We start from the raw sequence: 20,541 nt of genomic DNA, 5'->3' as shown, positions 1-20,541 counted from the left end.
ATGAGACCAGGGCAAGACACTGGTGACAAGCGCAGGAAATCGCAATCAGAGGCAGGAAGCAGTTTAGTTTGCGTGTGAATGTGCGTGCAAGAGTGCATGGATGTGTGTACAGATGTAGGAACTCAATTTGAGCCAGTTTGCTACAGCAGGAAAATAATCCTGCAGCAACAGGAAATGTGAATTATTATGTGGAATATAATTAATGGACATTTTGGTAGGGGTTGATACTTGATTTTCCCCTACGAAAATGTATGAAGTTTCAAAGTGGAAATTAAAAACTTCAGAAGCCTTTTTAAACCTCAAATACACTACAAGTTTGAAATGTCCAGCATTGCAGGAAAGTTCTCCTGCAACAGGGTGATCTTATTGTGGCTCTTAACGTTTTCCCAAATAATCATGGACTATCAGACCACCATTTTATTACGTTTGCAATCGCAACAAATAATCTGTTCAGACCCCAACCAAGGATCATCAAAAGCCATGCTATAAATTATCGGACAACCCAAAGATTCCTAGATGCCCTTCCAGACTCCCTCCACATACCCAAGAACGTCAGGGTACAAAAATCGGTTAACCACATGACCATTAACCTTGCGCAATACCCTAGATACAGTCGCACCCCTAAAAACAAAAAAACATTTGTCATAAAAAACTAGCTCCCTGGTATACAGAAAATACCCGAGCTCTGAAGCAAGCTTTCAGAAATGGAATGGAAATGGCGCTACACCAAACTGGAACTGTGTAGTATCGAAGAGCCCTCACTGCTGCTCGATCATCCTATTTTTCCAACTTAATTGAGGAAAATAATAACAATCCAAAATGTATTTTTGATACTGTCACAAAGCTAACTAACAAGCAGCATTCCCCAAGAGACAACGGCTTTCACTTCAGCAGTGATAAATTTATGAACTTCTTTGAGGAAAAGATCATGATCATTAGAAAGCAAATTACGGACTCTTTAAATCTGCGTATTCCTCCAAAGCTCAGTTGTCCTGAATCTGCACAACACTTCCTGGACCTAGGATCAAAGGAGACACTCAAGTTTTTTAATACTATATCTCTTGACACATTCATGAAAATAATCATGGCTTCTAAACCTTCAAGCTGCATACTGGACCCTATTCCAACTAAACTACTGAAAGAGCTGCTTCCTGTGCTTGGCCCTCCTATGTTGAAAATAATAAATGGCTCTTTATCCACCGGATGTGTACCAAACTCACTAAATGTGGCAGTAATAAAGCCTCTTGAAAAAGCCAAACCTTGACCCAGAATTTAAAATATATATATATATATATATATATATTTTTTAAATCGGCCTTTAACAAAACTCCCATTCCTCTCAAAAATTTTAGAAAAAGCTGTTGCACAGCAACTCACTGCCTTCCTGAAGACAAACAATGCATACAAAATGCTTCAGTCTGGTTTTAGACCCCATCATAGCACTGAAACTGCACGTGTGAAGGTGGTAAATGACCTTTTAATGGCGTCAGACTGAAGCTCTGCATCTGTCCTCGTGCTCCTAGACCTTAGTGATGCTTTTGATACCATCGACCACCACATTCATTTAGAGAGATTGGAAACCCAAATTGGTCTACACAGACAAGTTCTGGCCTGGCTTAGATCTTATCTGTCAGAAAGATATCAGTTTGTCTCTGTAGATGGTTTGTCCTCTAACAAATCAACTGTAAATTTCAGTGTTCCTCAAGGCTCTGTTTTAGGACCACTATTGTTTTCACTATATATTTTACCTCTTGGTAATGTCATTCGGAAGCGTAATGTTAACTTTCACTGCTATGTGAACGACACACAGCTGTACATTTTGATGAAACATGGTGAAGCCCCAAAATTGCACTCCCTGGAAGCCTGTGTTTCAGACATAAGGAAGTGGATGGAGGAAAATGTTCTACTTTTAAACTCGGACAAAACTGAGATGCTAGTTCTAGGTCCCAAGAAACAAAGATCTTCTGTTGAATCTGACAATTAATCTTAATGGTTGTGCAGTCGTCTCAAATAAAACTGAAGGACCTCGGCGTTACTCTGGACCCTGATCTCTCTTTTGATGAACATATCAAGACTGTTTCAAGGACAGCTTTTTTCCATCTACGTAACATTGCAAAAATCTGAAACTTTCTGTCAAAAAATTATGCAAACAAATGTATCCATGATTTTGTCACTTCTAGGTTAGACTACTGCAATGCTCTACTTTCCGGCTACCTGGATAAAACACTAAATAAACTTCAGTCAGTGCTTAACACGGCTGATAGAATCTTGACTAGAACCAAACGTTTTTATCATATTACTCCAGTGCTAGCCTCTCTACACTGACTTCCTGTTAAGGCAAGGGCTGATATCAAGGTTTTACTGCTAACCTACAAAGCATTACATGGGCTTGCTCCTACCTATCTCTCTGATTTGGTCCTGCCGTACATACCTACACGTACGCTACGGTCACAAGCCTCCTTATTGTCCTTAGAATTTCTAAGCAAACAGCTGGAGGCAGGGTTTTCTCCTATAGAGCTCAATGTTCATGGAATGGTCTGCCTACCCATGTGAGCGACGCAGACTCGGTCTCAACCTTTAAGTCTTTTTTGGAGACTCATCTCTTCAGTAGGTCCTATGCTTGAGTGTAGTCTGGCCCAGGAGTGTGAAGGTGAACGGAAAGGCACTGGAGATACGAACCGCCCTTGCTGTCTTTGCCTGGCCGGTTCCTCTCTCTCCACTGGGATTCTCTGCCTCAAACCCTATTACAGGGGCTGAGTCACTGGCTTACTGGTGCTCTTCCATGCCGTCCCTAGGAGGGGTGCATCACTTGAGTGGGTTGAGTCTGAAGTTATTTTCCTGTCCGGGTTCGTGCCGTGGGGATAGTAATTTGGTGGTTGAAGATATCCCTCTATTGGTGTGGGGGCTGTGCTTTGGCAAAGTGGGTGGGGTTATATCCTGCCTGTTTGGCCCTGTCTGGGGATATCATCGGACAGGGCCACAGTGTCTCCCGACCCCTCCTGTCTCAGCCTCCAGTATTTATGCTGCAATAGATTATGTGTCGGGGGGCTAGGGTCAGTCTGTTATATCTGAAGTATTTCTCCTGTCCCCAGTCCACCTGGTCATGCTGCTGCTCCAGTTTCAACTGTTCTGCCTGCGGCTATGGAACCCTGACCTGTTCACCGGACGTGCTACCTGTCCCAGACCTGCTGTTTTCAGCTCTCAAGAGACAGCAGGAGCGATAGAGATACTGACCTGAGCCAACTGACATTTACTCCTGAAGTGCTGACCTGTTGCACCCTCTACAACCACAGTGATTATTATTATTATTTGACCCAGCTGGTCATCTATGAACATTTGAACATCTTGGCCATGTTCTGTCTCCACCCGGCACAGCCAGAAGAGGACTGGCCACCCCTCATAGCCTGGTTCCGGTTTAACCGTCTCCGGTTTCTTCCTAGGTTCTGGCCTTTCTATTGCATTGCTTGCTGTTTGGGGTTTTAGGCTGGGTTTCTGTACAGCACTTGGTGACATCAGCTGATGTAAGAAGGGATTTATAAATACATTTGATTGATTGAATGATTGATTAAGATACCACATCTGTACACGTACAGTACTATGTTTCGCGTGTGCACATTGCATGCTTGCTACTCTTCATTATGCAATTAAAAGGCCAGCAATTTATTCTCTTTCCAGATGGCCAGTCTCCTCCGGTCTCCTCCTGTCTCCTTCAAATCCCTCCTGTCTCTGCCTCTCCTCCTGTCTCTGCCTCTCCTCCTGTTACTGCCTCTCCTCCTGTCTCTGCCTCTCCTCCTGTCTCTGCCTCTCCTCCTGTCTCTGCTTTATAAATACATGTGATTGATTGATTGATTAAGATACCAAATCTGTACACGTACAGTATTATGTGCTCCTGTTCGTTATGTAATTATAAGGCCAGTAATTTCCTCTCTTTCCAGATGGCCCGTCTCCTCCTATCCTCCTGTCTACTCCGCCTCTCCTCCTGTCTACTCCGCCTCCCTCCTGTCTCTTCTTCTCTCCGCCTCTACTCCTGTCTCTTCTTCTCTCCGCCTCTTCTCCTGTCTCTTCTTCTCTCCGCTTCTACTCCTGTCTCTTCATCTCTCCGCCTGTCTCTTCTTCTCTCTGCCTCTCCTCCCGCCTCCACCTCTCTGCCTCTCCTCCCGTCTCCACCTCTCTCTGCCTCTCCTCCTGTCTCCACCTCTCTCTGCCTCTCCTCCTGTCTCCACCTCTCTCTGCCTCTTCTCCCGTCTTCAACTCTATATGCCTCTCCTCCTGGCCCCGCCTCTCCTCCTGTCTCCGCCTCTCTATGCCTCTCCTCCTGTCCCTGCCTCTCCTCCTGTCTCTTCTTCTCTCCGCCTCTCCTCCTGTCTCTTCTTCTCTCCGCCTCTCCTCCAGTCTCTTCTTCTCTCCGCCTCTCCTCCCTCTCTTCTCCTCTCCTCCTCTCCGCCTCTCCTCCTGTCTCTTCTTCTCTCCACCTCTCCTCCCGTCTCTTCTTCTCTCCGCCTCTCCTCCCGTCTCTTCTTCTCTCCGCCTCTCCTCCCGTCTCCTCTTCTCTCCGCCTCTCCTCCCGTCTCTTCTCCTCTCCGCCTCTCCTCCCGTCTCTTCTCCTCTCCGCCTCTCCTGCCGTCTCTTCTCCTCTCCGCCTCTCCTCCTGTCTCTTCTCCTCTCCGCCTCTCCTCCTGTTTCTTCTCCTCTCCGCCTCTTCTCCTCTCCTCCTGTCTCTTCTTCTCTCTGCCGCTCCTCCTGTGTCTTCTTTTCTCCGCCTGTCTCTTCTTCGCTCCTCCTGTCTCTTCTTCTCTCCGCCTGTCTCTTCTTCTCTCCGCCTCTCCTCCTGTCTCTTCTTCTCTCCGCCTGTCTCTTCTTCTCTCCTCCCGTCTCCGCCTCTCTGTGCCTCTCTTCCCCTCTCCGCCCGTCTCCGCCTCTCTCTGCCTATAATCCCGTCTCTGCCTCTCTGCCTCTTCCCCCGTCTCCGCCTCTCCTCCCGTCTCTCTCTGCCTCTCCTCCTCTCCGCCTCTCCTCCTGTCTCTTCTCCGCCTCTCCTCCTGTCTCTTCTCCTCTCCGCCTCTTCTCCTGTCTCTTCTCCTCTCCTCCTGTCTCTTCTTCTCTCTGCCTCTCCTCCTGTGTCTTCTTTTCTCCGCCTGTCTCTTCTTCTCTCCTCCTGTCTCTTCTTCTCTCCGCCTGACTCTTCTTCTCTCCGCCTCTCCTCCTGTCTCTTCTTCTCTCCGCCTGTCTCTTCTTCTCTCCTCCCGTCTCCGCCTCTCTGTGCCTCTCCTCCCGTCTCCGCCCCTCTTCCCCTCTCCGCCTGTCTCCGCCTCTCTTACCCTCTCCACCCGTCTCCGCCTCTCTCTGCCTCTCCTCCCGTCTCCGCCTCTCTCTGCCTCTATTCTCCTCTCCTCCCATCTCCGCCTCTCTCTGCCTCTTCCCCCGTCTCCGCCTCTCCTCCCGTCTCTCTCTGCCTCTCCTCCCGTCTCCGCCTCTCTCTGCCTCTCCCCCGTCTCCGCCTCTCTCTGCCTCTCCCTGGTCTCCGCCTCTCTCTGCCTCTCCTCCCGTCTCCGCCCCCTCTGCCTCTCCTCCCAACTCCACCCCTCTCTGCCTCTCCTCCCACTCTGCCTCTCCTCCCGTCTCCGCCCCTCTCTGCCTCTCCTCCCTATCTGCCTCTCCTCCCGTCTCCGCCTCTCTCTGCCTCTCCTCCCGTCTCTGCCTCTCCTCCCAACTCCGCCCCTCTCTGCCTCTCCTCCCACTCTGCCTCTCCTCCCATCTCCGCCCCCTCTGCCTCTCCTCCCGTCTCCGCCCCTCTCTGCCTCTCCTCCCTATCTGCCTCTCCTCCCGTCTCCGCCCTCTCTGCCTCTCCTCCCGTCTCCGCCCCGCTCTGCCTCTCCTCTCTGCCCCTCTCTGCCTCTCCCCCCTCTCTGCCTCCCCTCCAATCTCCGCCCCCTCTGCCTCTCCTCCCGTCTCCGCCCCCTCTGCCTCTCCTCCCGTCTCCACCCCATCTGCCTCTCCTCCCGTCTCCGGCCCCTCTGCCTCTCCTCCCAACTCAGCCCCTCTCTGCCTCTCCTCCCTCTCTGCCTCTCCTCCCGTCTCCGCACCCTCTGCCTCTCCTCTTGTCTCCGCCCCTCTCTGCCTCTCCTCCCTCTCTGCCTCTCGTCTCCGCCCTCTCTGCCTCTCCTCCAGTCTCCGCCCCGCCTCTCCTCTCTGCCTCTCTGCCTCTCCTCCCGTCTCCGCCCCCTCTGCCTCTCCTCCCGTCTCCGCCCCCTCTGCCTCTCGTCTCCGCCCCTCTCTGCCTCTCCTCTCGTCGCAGCCCCTCTCTGCCTCTCCTCCCGTCGCAGCCTCTCTCTGCCTCTCCTCCCGTCTCCGCCCCATTCTGCCTCTCCTCTCCGCCCCTCTCTGCCTCTCCTCCCGTCTCCGCCCCCTCTGCCTCTCCTCCCGTATCCGCCCGCTCTGCCTCTCCTCTCGTCTCCGCCCCTCTCTGCCTCTCCTCCCTCTCTGCCTCTCCTCCCGTCTCCGCCCGCTCTGCCTCTCCTCCCGTCTCCGCCCCTCTCTGCCTCTTCCCCCGTCTCCGCCTCTCCTCCCGTCTCTCTCTGCCTCTCCTCCTCTCCGCCTCTCCTCCTGTCTCTTCTCCTCTCTGCCTCTCCTCCTGTCTCTTCTCCTCTCCGTCTCTTCTCCTGCCTCTTCTCCTCTACTCCTGTCTCTTCTTCTCTCTGCGTCTTCTTTTCTCCGCCTGTCTCTTCTTCTCTCCTCCTGTCTCTTCTTCTCTCCGCCTCTCCTCCTGTCTCTTCTTCTCTCCGCCTGTCTCTTCTTCTCTCCTCCCGTCTCCGCCTCTCTGTGCCTCTCCTCCCGTCTCCGCCCCTCTCTGCCTCTCTTCCCCTCTCCGCCCGTCTCCGCCACTCTCTGCCTCTCTTCCCCTCTCCGCCTCTCTTCCCGTCTCCGCCCCCTCTGCCTCTCCTCCCGTCTCCGCCCCTCTCTGCCTCTCCTCCCGTCTCCGCCTCTCTTCCCCTCTCTTCCCGTCTCCGCCCCTCTCTGCCTCTCCTCCCGTCTCCGCCCCTCTCTGCCTCTCCTCCCGTCTCCGCCCCGCTCTGCCTCTCGTCTCCGCCCCTCTCTGCCTCTCCTCCCTCTCTGCCTCTCCTCCCGTCTCCGCCCCCTCTGCCTCTCCTCCCGTCTCCGCCCGCTCTGCCTCTCCGCCCCTCTCTGCCTCTCCTCCCTCTCTGCCTCTCCTCCCGTCTCCGCCCCCTCTGCCTCTCCTCCCGTCTCCTCCCCCTCTGCCTCTCCCCGGTCTCCGCCTCTCTCCGCCTCTCCGTCTCTCTCCGCCTCTCCTCCTGTCTCTTCTTCTCTCCGCCTGTCTCTTCTTCGCTCCTCCCGTCTCCGCCCCTCTGTGCCTCTCCTCCCGTCTCCGCCTGTCTCTGCCTCTCCTCCCTTCTCTGCCTCTCCTCCCGTCTCCGCCCCTCTCTGCCTCTCCTCCCGTCTCCGCCCCGCTCTGCCTCTCCTATCGTCTCCGCCCCTCTCTGCCTCTCCTCCCTCTCTGCCTCTCCTCCCGTCTCCGCCCCCTCTGCCTCTCCTCCTGTCTCCGCCCCTCTATGCATCTCCTCCCTCTCTGATCCTCCTCCCGTCTACGCCCTCTCTGCCTCTCCTCCCGTCTCCGCCCCGCTCTGCCTCTCCTCTCGTCTCTGCCCCTCTCTGCCTCTCCTCCTTCTCTGCCTCTCCTCCCGTCTCTGCCCCTCTCTGCCTCTCCGCCCTCTCTGCCTCTCCTCCCGTCTCTGCCCCCTCTGCCTCTCCGCCCCCTCTACCTCTCCTCCAGTCTCCGCCCCCTCTACCTCTCCTCCCATCTCCGCCCCCTCTGCCTCTCCTCCCGTCTCCGCCCCCTCTGCCTCTCCTCCCGTCTCCTCCCCTCTCTGCCTCTCCTCCCGTCTCCTCCCCTCTCTGCCTCTCCTCCCTCTCTGCCTCTCCTCCCGTCTCCGCCCCCTCTACCTCTCCTCCCATCTCCGCCCCTCTCTGCCTCTCCTCCCGTCTCCGCCCCGCTCTGCCTCTCCTCTCCGCCCCTCTCTGCCTCTCCTCCCTCTCTGCCTCTCCTCCCGTCTCCGCCCCCTCTGCCTCTCCTCCCGCTCTGCCTCTCCTCTCGTCTCCGCCCCTCTCTGCCTTTCCTCCCTCTCTGCCTCTCCTCCCGTCTCCGCCCCCTCTGCCTCTCCTCCCGTCTCCTTCCTCTCTGCCTCTCCTCCCGTCTCCGCCCCCTCTGCCTCTCATCTTCTCTCCGCCTCTCCTCCTGTCTCTTCTCTCCGCCTCTCCTCCAGTCTCCACCTCTCCTCCTGTCTCCGCCTCTCCTCCAGTCTCCACCTCTCTCTGCCTCTCCTCCCATCTTCACCTCTCTCTGCCTCTCCTCCATTCTCCACCTCTCTCTGCCTCTCCTCCCGTCTTCACCTCTCTCTGCCTCTCCACCTCTCTCTGCCTCTCCTCCCGTCTCCCTGCCTCTCCACTTCTCTCCGCCTCTCCTCGTGTCTCTTCTTCTCTCTGCCTTTCCTCCTGTCTCTTCTTCTCCACCTCTCCTCCAGTCTCCGCCTCTCCTCCTGTCTCCTCCAGTCTCCACCTCTCTCTGCCTCACCTCCCGTCTCCAACTCTCTCTGCCTCTCTCTGCCTCTCCTCCCGTCTCCACCTCTCTCTGCCTCTCCTCCCCTCTCCCTGCCTCTCCCCCTGTCTCCGCCTCTCTCTGCCTCTCGCCCCGTCTCCGCCTCTCCCCGAGTCTCCGCCTCTCTCTGCCTCTACCCCGTCATCGCCTCTCCCCCCGTCTCCGCCTGTCTCTTCCTCTCTCCTTCTGTCTCTTCTTCTCTCCGCCTGTCTCTTCTTCTCTCCGCCTGTCTCTTCTTCTCTCCGCCTCTCCTCCTGTCTCTTCTTCTCTCCGCCTCTCCTCCTGTCTCCTCCAGTCTCCACCTCTCCTCCAGTTTTCACCTCTCTCTGCCTCTCCTCCCGTCTCAAACTCTCTCTGCCTCTCCCCCCGTCTCCGCCTCTCTCTGCCTCCCCCCGTCTCTGCCTCCCCCCCGTCTCCGCCTCTCTCTGCCTCTCCCCCCGTCTCCACCTCTCTCTGCCTCTCCCCCCGTCTCCTCCCGTCGCCGCTTCTCTCTGCCTCTCCCCCCGTCTCCACCTCTCCTCCTGTCTCTTCTCTCCGCCTGTTTCTTCTTCTCTCCTCCTGTCTCTTCTTCTCTCCGACCTCTCCTCCTGTCTCTTCTTCTCTCCGCCTCTCCTCCTGTCTCTTCTTCTCTCCGCCTCTACTCCTGTCTCCTTCAGTCTCCGCCTCTCCGCCTGTCTCCGCCTCTCCTCCAGTCTCCACCTCTCTCTGCCTCTCCACCTCTCTCTGCCTCTCCACCCGTCTCCGCCTCTCCACCCGTCTCCGCCTCGCTTCCCGCCTCTCCTCCTGTCTCCGCCTCTCGCTGCCTCTCCTCCCGTCTCTGGCTCTCCTCCCGTCTTCTCCCGTGTCTGACCTCCCCTCCCATTTCTGACCTCACCTCCCGTTTCTTTCTCTCTCTCTCCTCCTGTCACTGCCTCTCCTCCTGTCTCCGCCTCTCTCCTCTTCTCCTCCTCCTCTCTCCTCCTTGTCTCCTTCTGCACCTCCAGGTAGTCTCACATCTCATCTACTGTATCAGTTTATGGTCTCAACTGGGAGGGAATCCACCTGCATCCCTCCACAAACATACAGGAAGTGCACTTACCGTGGGAGCCTGTTTTGTCGATAAAGTTGCTGAGGTTGAACAGAGCGGTCCTGGAGGCCAGGTATTGGATGAACCTCTGAGGAAGCAGAATGACAATAAGGCACTGCCACTCTGAAACACCTTACAATGAAATAGGCTGATTAAACAAAACCAGAATCCAAGAAAAAAAAATCAAGACAAATAAGGCATATTTACTGAAATTGTCAACTACAAATTGAGTGCTAGTATGTTTGTCCAAAATTGAGACTTTATCATTTACAGTGTGTGAAAGCACGTCTTTTGCAATACAGCAACTCAATAAGTAAATATAGCTCCAGACAAACACAATGGTGATTGATGAAACATGAAACCATGTTTCAGAACGAGCTCTAGTCTGCAGCCATACTAATAGCACTGTTTCCAGCACCATGGACAGCCACACTCACAGCTCCCCTGGGATGAATCAAGACAGCCGTGTAGCTGTCCATGGTGCTCAAACAGTCCTAATTGGTTTTATTGTGGTTGTGCACTACATTGCTGCCCTCTGACCTCGTTTCCATGGACACACATGTGGTGTGTGGTGACTAGGGCCTTGAAGACGACAATCCAGCTGGCGTTGGTGGCCCTCTCAAACAGAGTGTCAGCCATCTGAGGGATGTTCACGTTGGTCGCATTGGTGGCCGATATCAGATCTGAAACACATACAGATAGGTTTGTTAGTACTGTGGGGAGAGGCTGTTCGTTCAGCTCAGTGAAACGGTTCTCTTATTGATTGTCGATCCGTGAAACGGTCAGACATTTTGAGACAGTAAAATATAGAAGGATTTGTTAGGATATCTCAAGGTATTTAAAGAGTTGTAAAATCATGATGAGTAAGTACAATTTCAAAGTGTTAAGACATGCTGACTGCCTAGAAAATATGTAATGTGCTGCCGTAGCTGATAGTGAAGCCTCACCCCAGGTCAAATGAGATTCAGTCTCCCTTGCTCCATTCATGTGCTCTGTGATTTTTGGAGTAGGAGTGCTGGGCTGTGTGTGTGTGTGTGTGTGTGTGTGTGTGTGTGTGTGTGTGTGGTGATTCTGCTACTGGAATGTGTGAAAGCCATAAAACAGCCTCTGGGGGTTGTTCACTTCACTGTGTACCTAGTGGAGCTAGGCATTGCCGAGTCAGACATCCATTTGGGAGTCAGGACACACATACCAAGCCTCAAAGAGCCACCAACACTGCTGGAAAGGATCCAACACAGAGATAGAAGTAGTGCACACACACACACACACACACACACACACACACACACACAGAGACAAACAGACTGCCATTTAGACAGACTGACCGACAGGTCTGACTCAGAGAGCAATCACCTCAACTCAGCTCTTTGGGATACAGTAGATGACAGATTAGCTGCTCGGAAGAGAGAGGGGGATATGGGATATGACATATGGGATATGAGATATGAGATATGGGATATGAGATATGGGATATGAGATCGGGAGGGTGGCTATAAATCATAGCCAAACTGTGTTTCTGTACTTCCAAAAGGCGGAAGCTTGTCCTGCCAAGGGATGGAAGGCTGCAATATTATCAAACAACACTGACCAGACTAAAAAGAGAGAGGGGATGCATGATGAAGGCTTGTTAGTCATTTCATGGTCAACGGGCAGGGGCTTTGTCCACAGATTAATATAAATCAGTAAGGAGTCTGGTGTGGTGACCCCTCTCCCAACAGCCACACACACACACACACACACGAGAACAAACACACACGTCTCCAGTTATAAGCTTTTGTGTCCAGTTTTTGGTAAATGTTGACTGAAGTACTGCCTGTACATTCTTATAAAAAACAGGTGCTATCTAGAGCCTGAAAGGGTTTTTCGGCAGTCCCCACCGGAGAAACCATTGAAGAACACTTTTTGGTTTCAGGTAGAACCCCTCTGGGTTCCATGAAGAACCCTTTCCACAGAGGGACAACCGAAGAACCCTTTTATGTTCTCTCTCTCCTAAATGTGTCTGCCTCTCTCAGTAAAACAGTTGGTGATGACAGCCATAATATTCCTGTCTGTCCCTGCTTTGCTCGGCTTCCTACACAGCTCAACCATATGTTCCATCTCAACAGGCAACCCTGTGGTGTGGATTTTATGTGTGGAATATTGGTGGCCCACTATTTTGTTTCCCACACAAACGTGTTCTCACACACACACACACACACACACACACACACACACACACACGTTTGTGTAAGTCTAATGATGATTGACTGATCTAAATAAAGACTCAGTAATCCACAGCAGACAGGAGAGCTGTAAAAATTAACTGGTAGGGGAGTCTATAACAAGGCACACAGGAGTGTGTGTGTGTGTGCGTGTGCGTGTGTGTGTGGGCGTGCATATGTTTGTGGCCTTTCTGGGTGTGTGTATTGTTGTACTCACACACCAGACTTCTCCGAGGTTAGAGTGACAGGAATAGGCCAGATTAAAATCAACTAGAAGCCAGCGTATAGACGCCAACCCATTACCCTAACAACACTCCTATGAGACCACACACACACACACACTTGTTAAGCTTGTCCAGAGGTATCAGCTCAATGATTCACTTAGCAGATGACTGAAAACGCCCACACACACACACACACACACACACAAGCTGTGCCCATGCATAAAAACATGCATGTGGGTATAGGCTGCACTGACCACTAAACCAGTGATTCCTGTCGCATCACTGATCTTCAATGTATTTTTATCATATTGCTCAGAAGGAACAGGTTTGTCAAATTTAACGAACTGTGTTTCACCACAAGAGGGAACAATAAGAGTCCTATCAAAATTAAATACATTTCAGACATCCCGCTCCTTCAGAGTAAGACCCAATAAAAAAAACACATTGAAACCCATTTCTCACTCTGAAACACCAAAACAAGACAGAAAATATCATTCTAAGGATATGCTACTGCCCAAAATGACTATCTGTTGAAGCACTCTGGAGTCGTTTGCCCGCCACTGTGCCTCTCCAGAACCCCCCTTTGTGTCAGCCCGAGTCTTTGACCCGCTCTACAATCTGTTTCCATGGCAACCGGACTGCCTCTCAAGGGTCAGCAATCATGACACAATGATGATGGACAACAACTATCTTCTCTGTTACAATGGCTTCACACAAAGACTAGAGGGGTAATGTTTGATGTATCATCATATAGCAACATCAATGTCTGTGGCAATTTGTATAAGGGTCATTGAGATGTACTATACTCTTATTCCATGTCTAGGCCTAGGGCATTATCTGTGGAATCTATGCGTTATGCCATCAAACTTAAGGCCAAGAGATATGTAATATACAGTACCAGTCAAAAGTTGACACACCTACTCATTCCAGTGTTTTTATTTATTTGTACTATTTTCTACATTGTAGAATAATAGTGAAGACATCAAAACTATGAAACGACACATATGGAATCATGTAGTAATCAAAAAAGTTAAACAAAACCAAATATATTTTAGATTCTTCAAAGTAGACATCCTTTTCCTTGATGACAGCTTTGCACACTCTTGGCATTCTCTCAACCAGGTTCATGGGGTAGTCACATGGAATGCATTTCAATTAACAGGTGTGCCTTGTTAAAAGTTCATTTGTGGAATTTCTTTCCTTCCTAATGTGTTTGAGCCAATCAGTTGTGTTGTGACAAGGTAGGGGTGGTCTACAGAATATGGCCCTATTTGGTAAAAGACATACCTTCTTTATTTGTGCTGTATGTATTGTTTTTGCTCCATTTATAAAACTATTATTATTGAATATCAGTATAAATATGGAATGATCCATTATAGAGCACGGTTGATGAACTCGTCGTTTTTGGTTTTCTATTAGAATTATCATGGGTATTTAAAAGCATTATGTGTTCCCCTTCCCTTTACCTATTTAGGTTGTTGTCAGAACGGGTCTACTAAGCCACACGTATGGCGGCACCTTACAGTTTTTTGAACGCTACGCCACTAAGCTGCTACTAGTCTATACCTCTGTTTACAGTTGAAATCTGACCGCTTTGATTATCTATGGAATATAGCTTATGAAATGACCTTTTGTTTGGAGAACTTTGAACGCTCTGTTCTGTGGTTGCTTTGGAAGCGCGTATGACTACGGCATCACATACCTGAGGCCTCAAGGCAAGTTTGGAATTGGATTATCCCTGAGGAGATGACAAATAATATGCCCTACTAGAGTTTCCAATAATATATTTAGGTTAGACAGAGCCCTTGCCTAAAAATGTTGGCCTAATTAAATGTTTTGGTGTTTGAAGCCTTGAATGTTGCCTTGAGGGCATTAACTATGTGGCAAGCAAATAAGATAAGGGAGACATTGTGCCCTATTTTTATTTAGTTTTGAAGGGCCATGAAATCGATATACATTGTACATGCACTAGGATTAACTGCAAGGCAAGAGACATCGCTACAGGTACTCAACAATCAATGTCACAACACAGACAAGACACAGACAATATCCTTCCATCTCGATAAAGACCGGATCCATTTGCATTGTGCTTTGTTTATTCACGCTTATCGTATTTGGTTAACATGTGTAAAAAATGAACTACTACAGTAAACATACACTGAGTATACCAAACATTAGGAACACCTTCCTAATATTGAGTTGAACCCCCTTCCCCATTTTGCCCTCAGAAGAGACGCAATTCGTCAGGGCATGGACTCTACAAGGTTTGAAAGCGTTCCACAGAGATGCTGGTCAATTCTGACTCCAATGCTTCCCACAGTTGTGTCAAGTTGGCTGGATGTCCTTTGGGTGGTGGACCATTCTTGATACACACTGCAAACTGTTGAGTGGGAAAAACCCAACAGCGTTGCAGTTCTTGACACAAACCAGTATGCCTGGCATCTACTACCATACCCTGTTCAAAGGCACTTAAATATGTTGTCTTGCCCATTCACCCTTTGAATGGCACACATACACCATCCGTGTCTCAATTGTCCCCAGTCTTAAAGATCCTTCTTTAACCCCTAACAAGTGGCATCAATAAGGGATCATAGCATTCACCTGGTCAGTTTGTGCAATGGAAAGAGCAGGACATATGTGTATTTTGTTGGGTAAGAATCTCCCTTCTCTGGACAGCCATACTCTGAGTTCTCTGCCTCTCTCTCTGTGCAATGCTATGCTAATCCCCAGCAGTCTCCTGCCTACTTTAGCATTAGCATGGTCACCTTTGGCTGTGTAAATAATAGAGGCCAGTCTTTGGCTGATTAATGCATTATTCAGTGGGGAGCGTATCACACAACATAAGTTCTGAGTCTTGCTAGACCTAGCCTGAGACTGGGCCGGCCACCTGACCACACACACAGGCAGGTGGAACACCATTCATCCACGACTGCTTTAGTTTGACTCGGGCTGCTAGGCCCTATGCCAGCGATTCATATTGTCTTGTCATGAGGCGGACCCTGATTCTTTATGGAAGTAGCGCTGATGCAGGGAAAATTGGATACTGGTGAATAAGCAGAATTGGACGTTAAGGTCTATCTATCTACAGTAGGCCTACATCTATATGTTATCTAGTCGTTGCCCATTTAATTCACACTTGATATAGTGTATAGTGTATAGGCTACACCTTTGAAACCAAGTGAGGAAGCTCTTTTGCTTATCAATAACAAACACAACTACAGTAGCAGACACTGCAGCCGTTGAAGACTTGAATACATGCACTCCCTCCTGCCATTAGTATCACTTAAGGGAAGCTTGGGAGGTGTAGTGTGCAAGGACAAGTGAACAAGGGAAAATGTCATGTATTGTGACTAGGCCTCTGTGTGAGTCAGTCTCTTTTGAGTCATGACCACCTTTCTCTCCAATCACTGTGAGCTACACATGTAGGATGACTAGGGGTCACCATTGGGGTCATCTCCATGGTAACATCAATACATGGTAGGCCTCTGGTCATGCAGGACAGGAGCATAGAAATGTAATGCATTGGTTGATGATTCAACAAGCTCTCAGTCTCACATCAGAATTAGACAACATTTCTAAGTGGTTCCAAACATCACATTTCTAAGGGTTTAGGGTTAAGTTTAGGCATTAACTACGAAATCTTAAGGTTATGTATTAACTCTGAATGGTTAAGGTAAGGCATGAGATTTGGGATAGTCTTAAAACATAAATCTCAAAAACAACATTCTATGGCTGGATTCGAACATGCAACGTTTGGCACCAGAGGCATATGTTTACAATGGATGTCAACCATTTTTTCCCCATAGATATCTAATCAATTCGTGATGCAGTGTTCTTCACCTGATAGTGTGTGTGTGTGTGTGAGAGAGAGAGAGAAAGGGTGGGGATGAGAATGCACTTACATTCCAGGTGCTTTTTCTTGGGCGCCATCACCTCGTGAGTGGTGGCTTTGCAGACGGCGCGAGATACCTCTGATCCCGTCAACTGGTACTGCGCAGCGGCAATACGATCCGTGAGCGTCTGCCCCGACATTTTCTCCTCGTGTAGTCGACCACCTTAAGAATTTATTTAACCAAAGAGAGAAATAAAAGCCGGTCTTGCTACAGGAATACGGGTATCAACGATGCCAGTGCTGTGCGGTCCTCTCCAAATCTCCCACGTATAGGCCTGTGACCTTCTGGATGGGCGAACAATTTGCAATATTAGCTCAAATAAATCAATCAATATTTCATTTGACATTAAATAATTGGGTCACGTTGATGTGTGCTCTGACCTGGGTAGACTGAAACAAGATTGCCTTCTTCCTTCTGTGTCCCCGCTATACCGTTCAATTCAGCACCTTGGATAAAGTCACTCTTACGTAACACTACGCTAGAAATACAATGTATTTCCTCAGCCCACAGCAATAAAGCAATAATAAAGAAGCAATCAGGAGATTGAAAACGTTGCGACCGCGCAGCGTTTCTTATCCTTACAATGAATGGGTTTGGCCAAATGTACAACCTTCGTCAAACATACATAGAATATTCCGTTATCCGTTTTGCAGGAGCATCGGATACACCGTCCGTGTTTCCTTCTCCACGACGCACGGAAAAAAGGCAAACCGAAGGAGTAAAATGCACGGGGGCGCTTTCAAAATAACGATTTTGTAGTGACGCACAGTCGGCTCGTTGATTAAAATCTTCGCTCCGGACGTTTTCTTCTGATCAAGAATGTCTGATAGAGAAGGACAACGAGCCTCTGTCGACAGCAGATGTGCCTCTAACCCCTGTGCCAAGAGCCAACACTGACCGGCGCACCAATCCAAGGAGGCTGAATAGGCTACTAGGCTATACTGTATGGAGATGTTGGAAATAATTGTGTCTTCCACTCACTCGAATGTATGTTTATTTGGACTATATATCCTCTACCCCCGTGCAATGTTAGGACAGGGTCAGGTGACACTTCATTAACAAACCGACACACGTCCATCCCACGCTCACCGTGGCGCGTTCTTAAAGGGGAATATTCCTAGGCCTACTGTATAGCCTAGCAATCATATCATTAATATGTCAAAGGGTTTACGAGTGAGCACTACTGCAATGGTGCAAAATATTAAAGAGACAGATTTGAACCCACTGCGCACAGGAAGTATATTTTCCAAATGGCCCGTGCCCTCGTGATGCTACTCTCTCTCCCATTACTACTGTTAGTATCCTTCCCTGCGGTTGTTTACCCTGGTCATTGACACGTTGCCACACACGTATAGGCTTTATTATGCCCTATAATTAGCATGTATTGCCTAGAGCAAAGTTATTATAGTTTTGTGTTTTTATATTCGTTTTTATTTCTATTCGTTTTTGTATTATTATTTGGAAGTAAGTTTATTTTCAGTTCGTTTTCAGACCTGATTTGATAGTTTTTATTTAGTTTAGTTATATACAAATATTTATATTTTCAAATCAAATCAAATTGCATTTGTCACATGCACCGAATACAACAGGTGTAGAACTTACAGTGAAATGCTTACTTACAAGGCCTGAACCAACAATGCACTAATAATAAAATACCTAAAACAAGTAGGAGATAAGAATAACAAATAATTAAAGAGCAGCAGTAAAATAACAATAGGGGTATACCAGGTACAGAGTCAATGTGTCGAGGTAATTGAGGTAATATGTACATGTAGGTAGAGTTATTAAAGTGACATAGATAATAACAGAGAGTAGAAGCAGCGTAGAAGGGGGGAGGGAGGCAATGCAAATAGTCTGGGTAGCCATTTGATTAGATGTTCAGGAGTCTTATGGCCTGGGGGTAGAAGCTGTTTAGAAGCCTCTTGGACCTAGGCTTGGCGCTCCGGTACTGCTTGCCGTGTGGTAGCAGAGAGAACAGTCTGTGACTAGGGTGGCTGGAGTCTTTGACCATTTTTAGGGCTTTCCTCTGACACCGCCTGGTATAGAGATCCTGGATGGCAGGAAGCTTGGCCCCAGTGATGTGTTGGGATGTAAGCACTACCCTCTGTAGTGCCTTGCGGTCGGAGGCTGAGCAGTTGCCATATCAGGTAGTGATGCAACCCATCAGGATGCTCTCGATGGTGCAGCTGTAAAAGTGCCTCTCCTTGTTCGGGCGACATTCGGCGGTCATCGTCACCGGCTTTCTAGCCGCCACCGATCTACGTTTCTTTTTCCATTTGTTTTGTCTTGATTTTACACACCTGGTCCCCATTACGTAATAATTATTTTCCCTATTTAACCCTCTGGTTCCCATGATGTTTTGTGCGTGATTGTTTCTTGTTTAGTGTTAGTCTTCTGTGTTATGGTGTGTTTTCCCTGCGTGGAATTTCTGGTTGTTTGTTTTTCGAGTAAAGTGCGTTATTTTACTCACTCTGTTCTACAGCTCAGCATTTAACACCATAGCACCCTCCAAACTCGTCATCAAGCTCGAGACCCTGGGTCTCGACCCCGACCTCTGCAACTGGGTCCCGGACTTCCTGACGGGCCGTCCGCAGGTGGTGAGGGTAGGAAACAAAACCCTGCTCCACCCCGCTGATCCTCAACACTGGGGCCCCACAAGGGTGCGTTCTCAGCCCTCTCCTGTACTCCCTGTTCACCCATGACTGCGTGGCCATGTATGCCTCCAACTCAATCATCAAGTTTGCAGACAATACTATAGTGGTAGGTTTGATTACCAACAACGACGAGACGGCCTACAGGGAGGAGGTGAGAGCCCTCGGAGTGTGGTGTCAGGGAAATAACCTCACACTCAATGTCAACAAAACAATGGACATGATCGTGGACTTCAGGAAACAGCAGAGGGAGCAACCCCCTATCCACATCGACGAGACAGTGGTGGAGAAGGTGGAAAGTTTTAAGTTCCTCGGCGTACACATCACGGACAAACTGAAATGGTCCACCCACACAGACAGCGTGGTGAAGAAGGCGCAGCAGCGCCTCTTCAACCTCAGGAGGCTGAAGAAATGTGGCTTGTCACCAAAAACACACAAACTTTTACAGGTTCACAATCGAGAGCATCCTGTCGGGCTGTATCACCGCCTGGTACGGCAACTGCTCCGCCTACAACCGTAAGGCGGAGGGGAGCAAACTACCTGCCCTCCAGGACACCTACACCACCCGATGTCACAGGAAGGCCAAAAAGATCATCAAGGACTACAACCACCGAGCCACTGCCTGTTCACCCCGTTATCATCCAGAAGGCGAGGTCAGTACAGGTGCATCAAAGCTGGAACCGAGAGACTGAAAAACAGCTTCTATCTCAAGGCCATCAGACTGTTAATGTAATAGATCCCGTCCTCCTCTTCTGAGGAGGAGTAGCGAGAAGGATCGGAGGACCAATGCGCAGCGTCGTAAGTGTGTGTGGGGATTTTCACAAGCCACTGTATAAGGTCCCACAGTTGACAGTGCGTGTCAGAGCAAAAACCAAGGAAGGAGGAGGAATTGTTCGTAGATCTCTGAGAAAGTATAGAGGCACAGATCTGGGGAAAGGTACCAAAAAATGACTGCAGCATTGAAGTTCCCCAAGAACACAGTGGGTTCCATCATTCTTAAAAGGAAGAAGTTTGGAAGGTGCTTCAACAAAGTCCTGAGTAAAGAGTCTGAATACTTACGTAATAGTGATTTTTCAGTTTGTTACTTTTAATACATTTGCAAAAATAAAAACGTTTTTGCTTTGTCATTATGGGGTATTGCTTGTAGATTCATGAGGGGGAAAAAAACTATTGAATCTATTTTAGAAAAAGGCTGTAACTTAACAAAATGTTGAAAAAGTCAAGGGGTCTGATACTTTCCGAATGCACAGGAAGGTCATGGGTCAGGTCATAGGTTAGGTTAGGTTTAAATGATATAGTCAATCTCAATGTGACTTGATTTGAAAGGAATAGCTCCAAGACAAAAAATATGGTGGAAGAAACTCACTCTCGCCCATGTTTACACCAATCGAAGGCGTTTCAACTTTTGTAGTACATGTAAGAAGAATAAAGTTAGCTACTTAGCCAATTTTTATTTCCCTCTTAGCCAGTGATAGCCAGGTGATAGCTAGTGATAGTGATGTGCAAGCTAGTGTCACGACTTCTTCCGAAGTCAATGCCTCTCCTTGTCTTCTAGCCATCGCTGATCCATTTTTCATTTTCCATTTGTTTTGTCTCGTTTTCCCACACACCTGGTTCTCATTTCTCTCATTATGTGTTGTGTATTTAACCCTCTGTTTCCCCCAAGTCTTTGTGTGGTATTGTTTATCTGTTTTCATGTATGTGCACGTTAGGCTGGTTGTGCTGGGTTATGTTCAACCTGTATTTGTATTTCGTGTTCGTTTGTGCTGTGTGCTTTTGGTTCGCCAAATAAAAGGCTCCGTTTTGCTACCAAATATCTGCTTTCCTGCGCCTGACTTCCTACAGCCCTTCACGCATACGTTCACAGCTAGGCGTATTTGAAACAATTCTGTCTC

At 49.2% G+C, this 20,541-nt stretch overlaps 1 protein-coding gene across 2 annotated transcripts in view; it reads right to left on the bottom strand.

Moving 5' to 3' along the window:
* LOC110529702 (clathrin coat assembly protein AP180) overlaps positions 1-20,541 on the bottom strand; it is a 44,105-nt gene that overhangs the window by 20,492 nt on the left and 3,072 nt on the right. Inside the window, exons 1-4 of one of the 2 annotated variants that reach the window (XM_090243058.1) lie at positions 16,376-17,206; positions 16,005-16,279; positions 10,218-10,360; positions 9,690-9,765 (exon numbers count right to left, since the gene is read on the bottom strand). In XM_090243058.1, the coding sequence (XP_090099184.1) occupies positions 9,690-9,765; positions 10,218-10,360; positions 16,005-16,134 (349 nt within the window). In that variant the 5' untranslated portion in view covers positions 16,135-16,279; positions 16,376-17,206. Of the gene's footprint in view, positions 1-9,689; positions 9,766-10,217; positions 10,361-16,004; positions 16,280-16,375; positions 17,207-20,541 lie in introns of those variants that run through there. The other variant, XM_090243057.1, reaches the window with a different exon arrangement.

This window comes from Oncorhynchus mykiss, chromosome 8 (genome assembly GCF_057628025.1).
Source record: "Oncorhynchus mykiss isolate SJ-2025 chromosome 8, ASM5762802v1, whole genome shotgun sequence".
NCBI classification, from domain to species: Eukaryota; Metazoa; Chordata; class Actinopteri; order Salmoniformes; family Salmonidae; genus Oncorhynchus; species Oncorhynchus mykiss.
The sequence above is the reverse complement of the archived record's forward strand: the minus strand, read 5'-3'. Positions and strand labels throughout refer to the sequence as shown.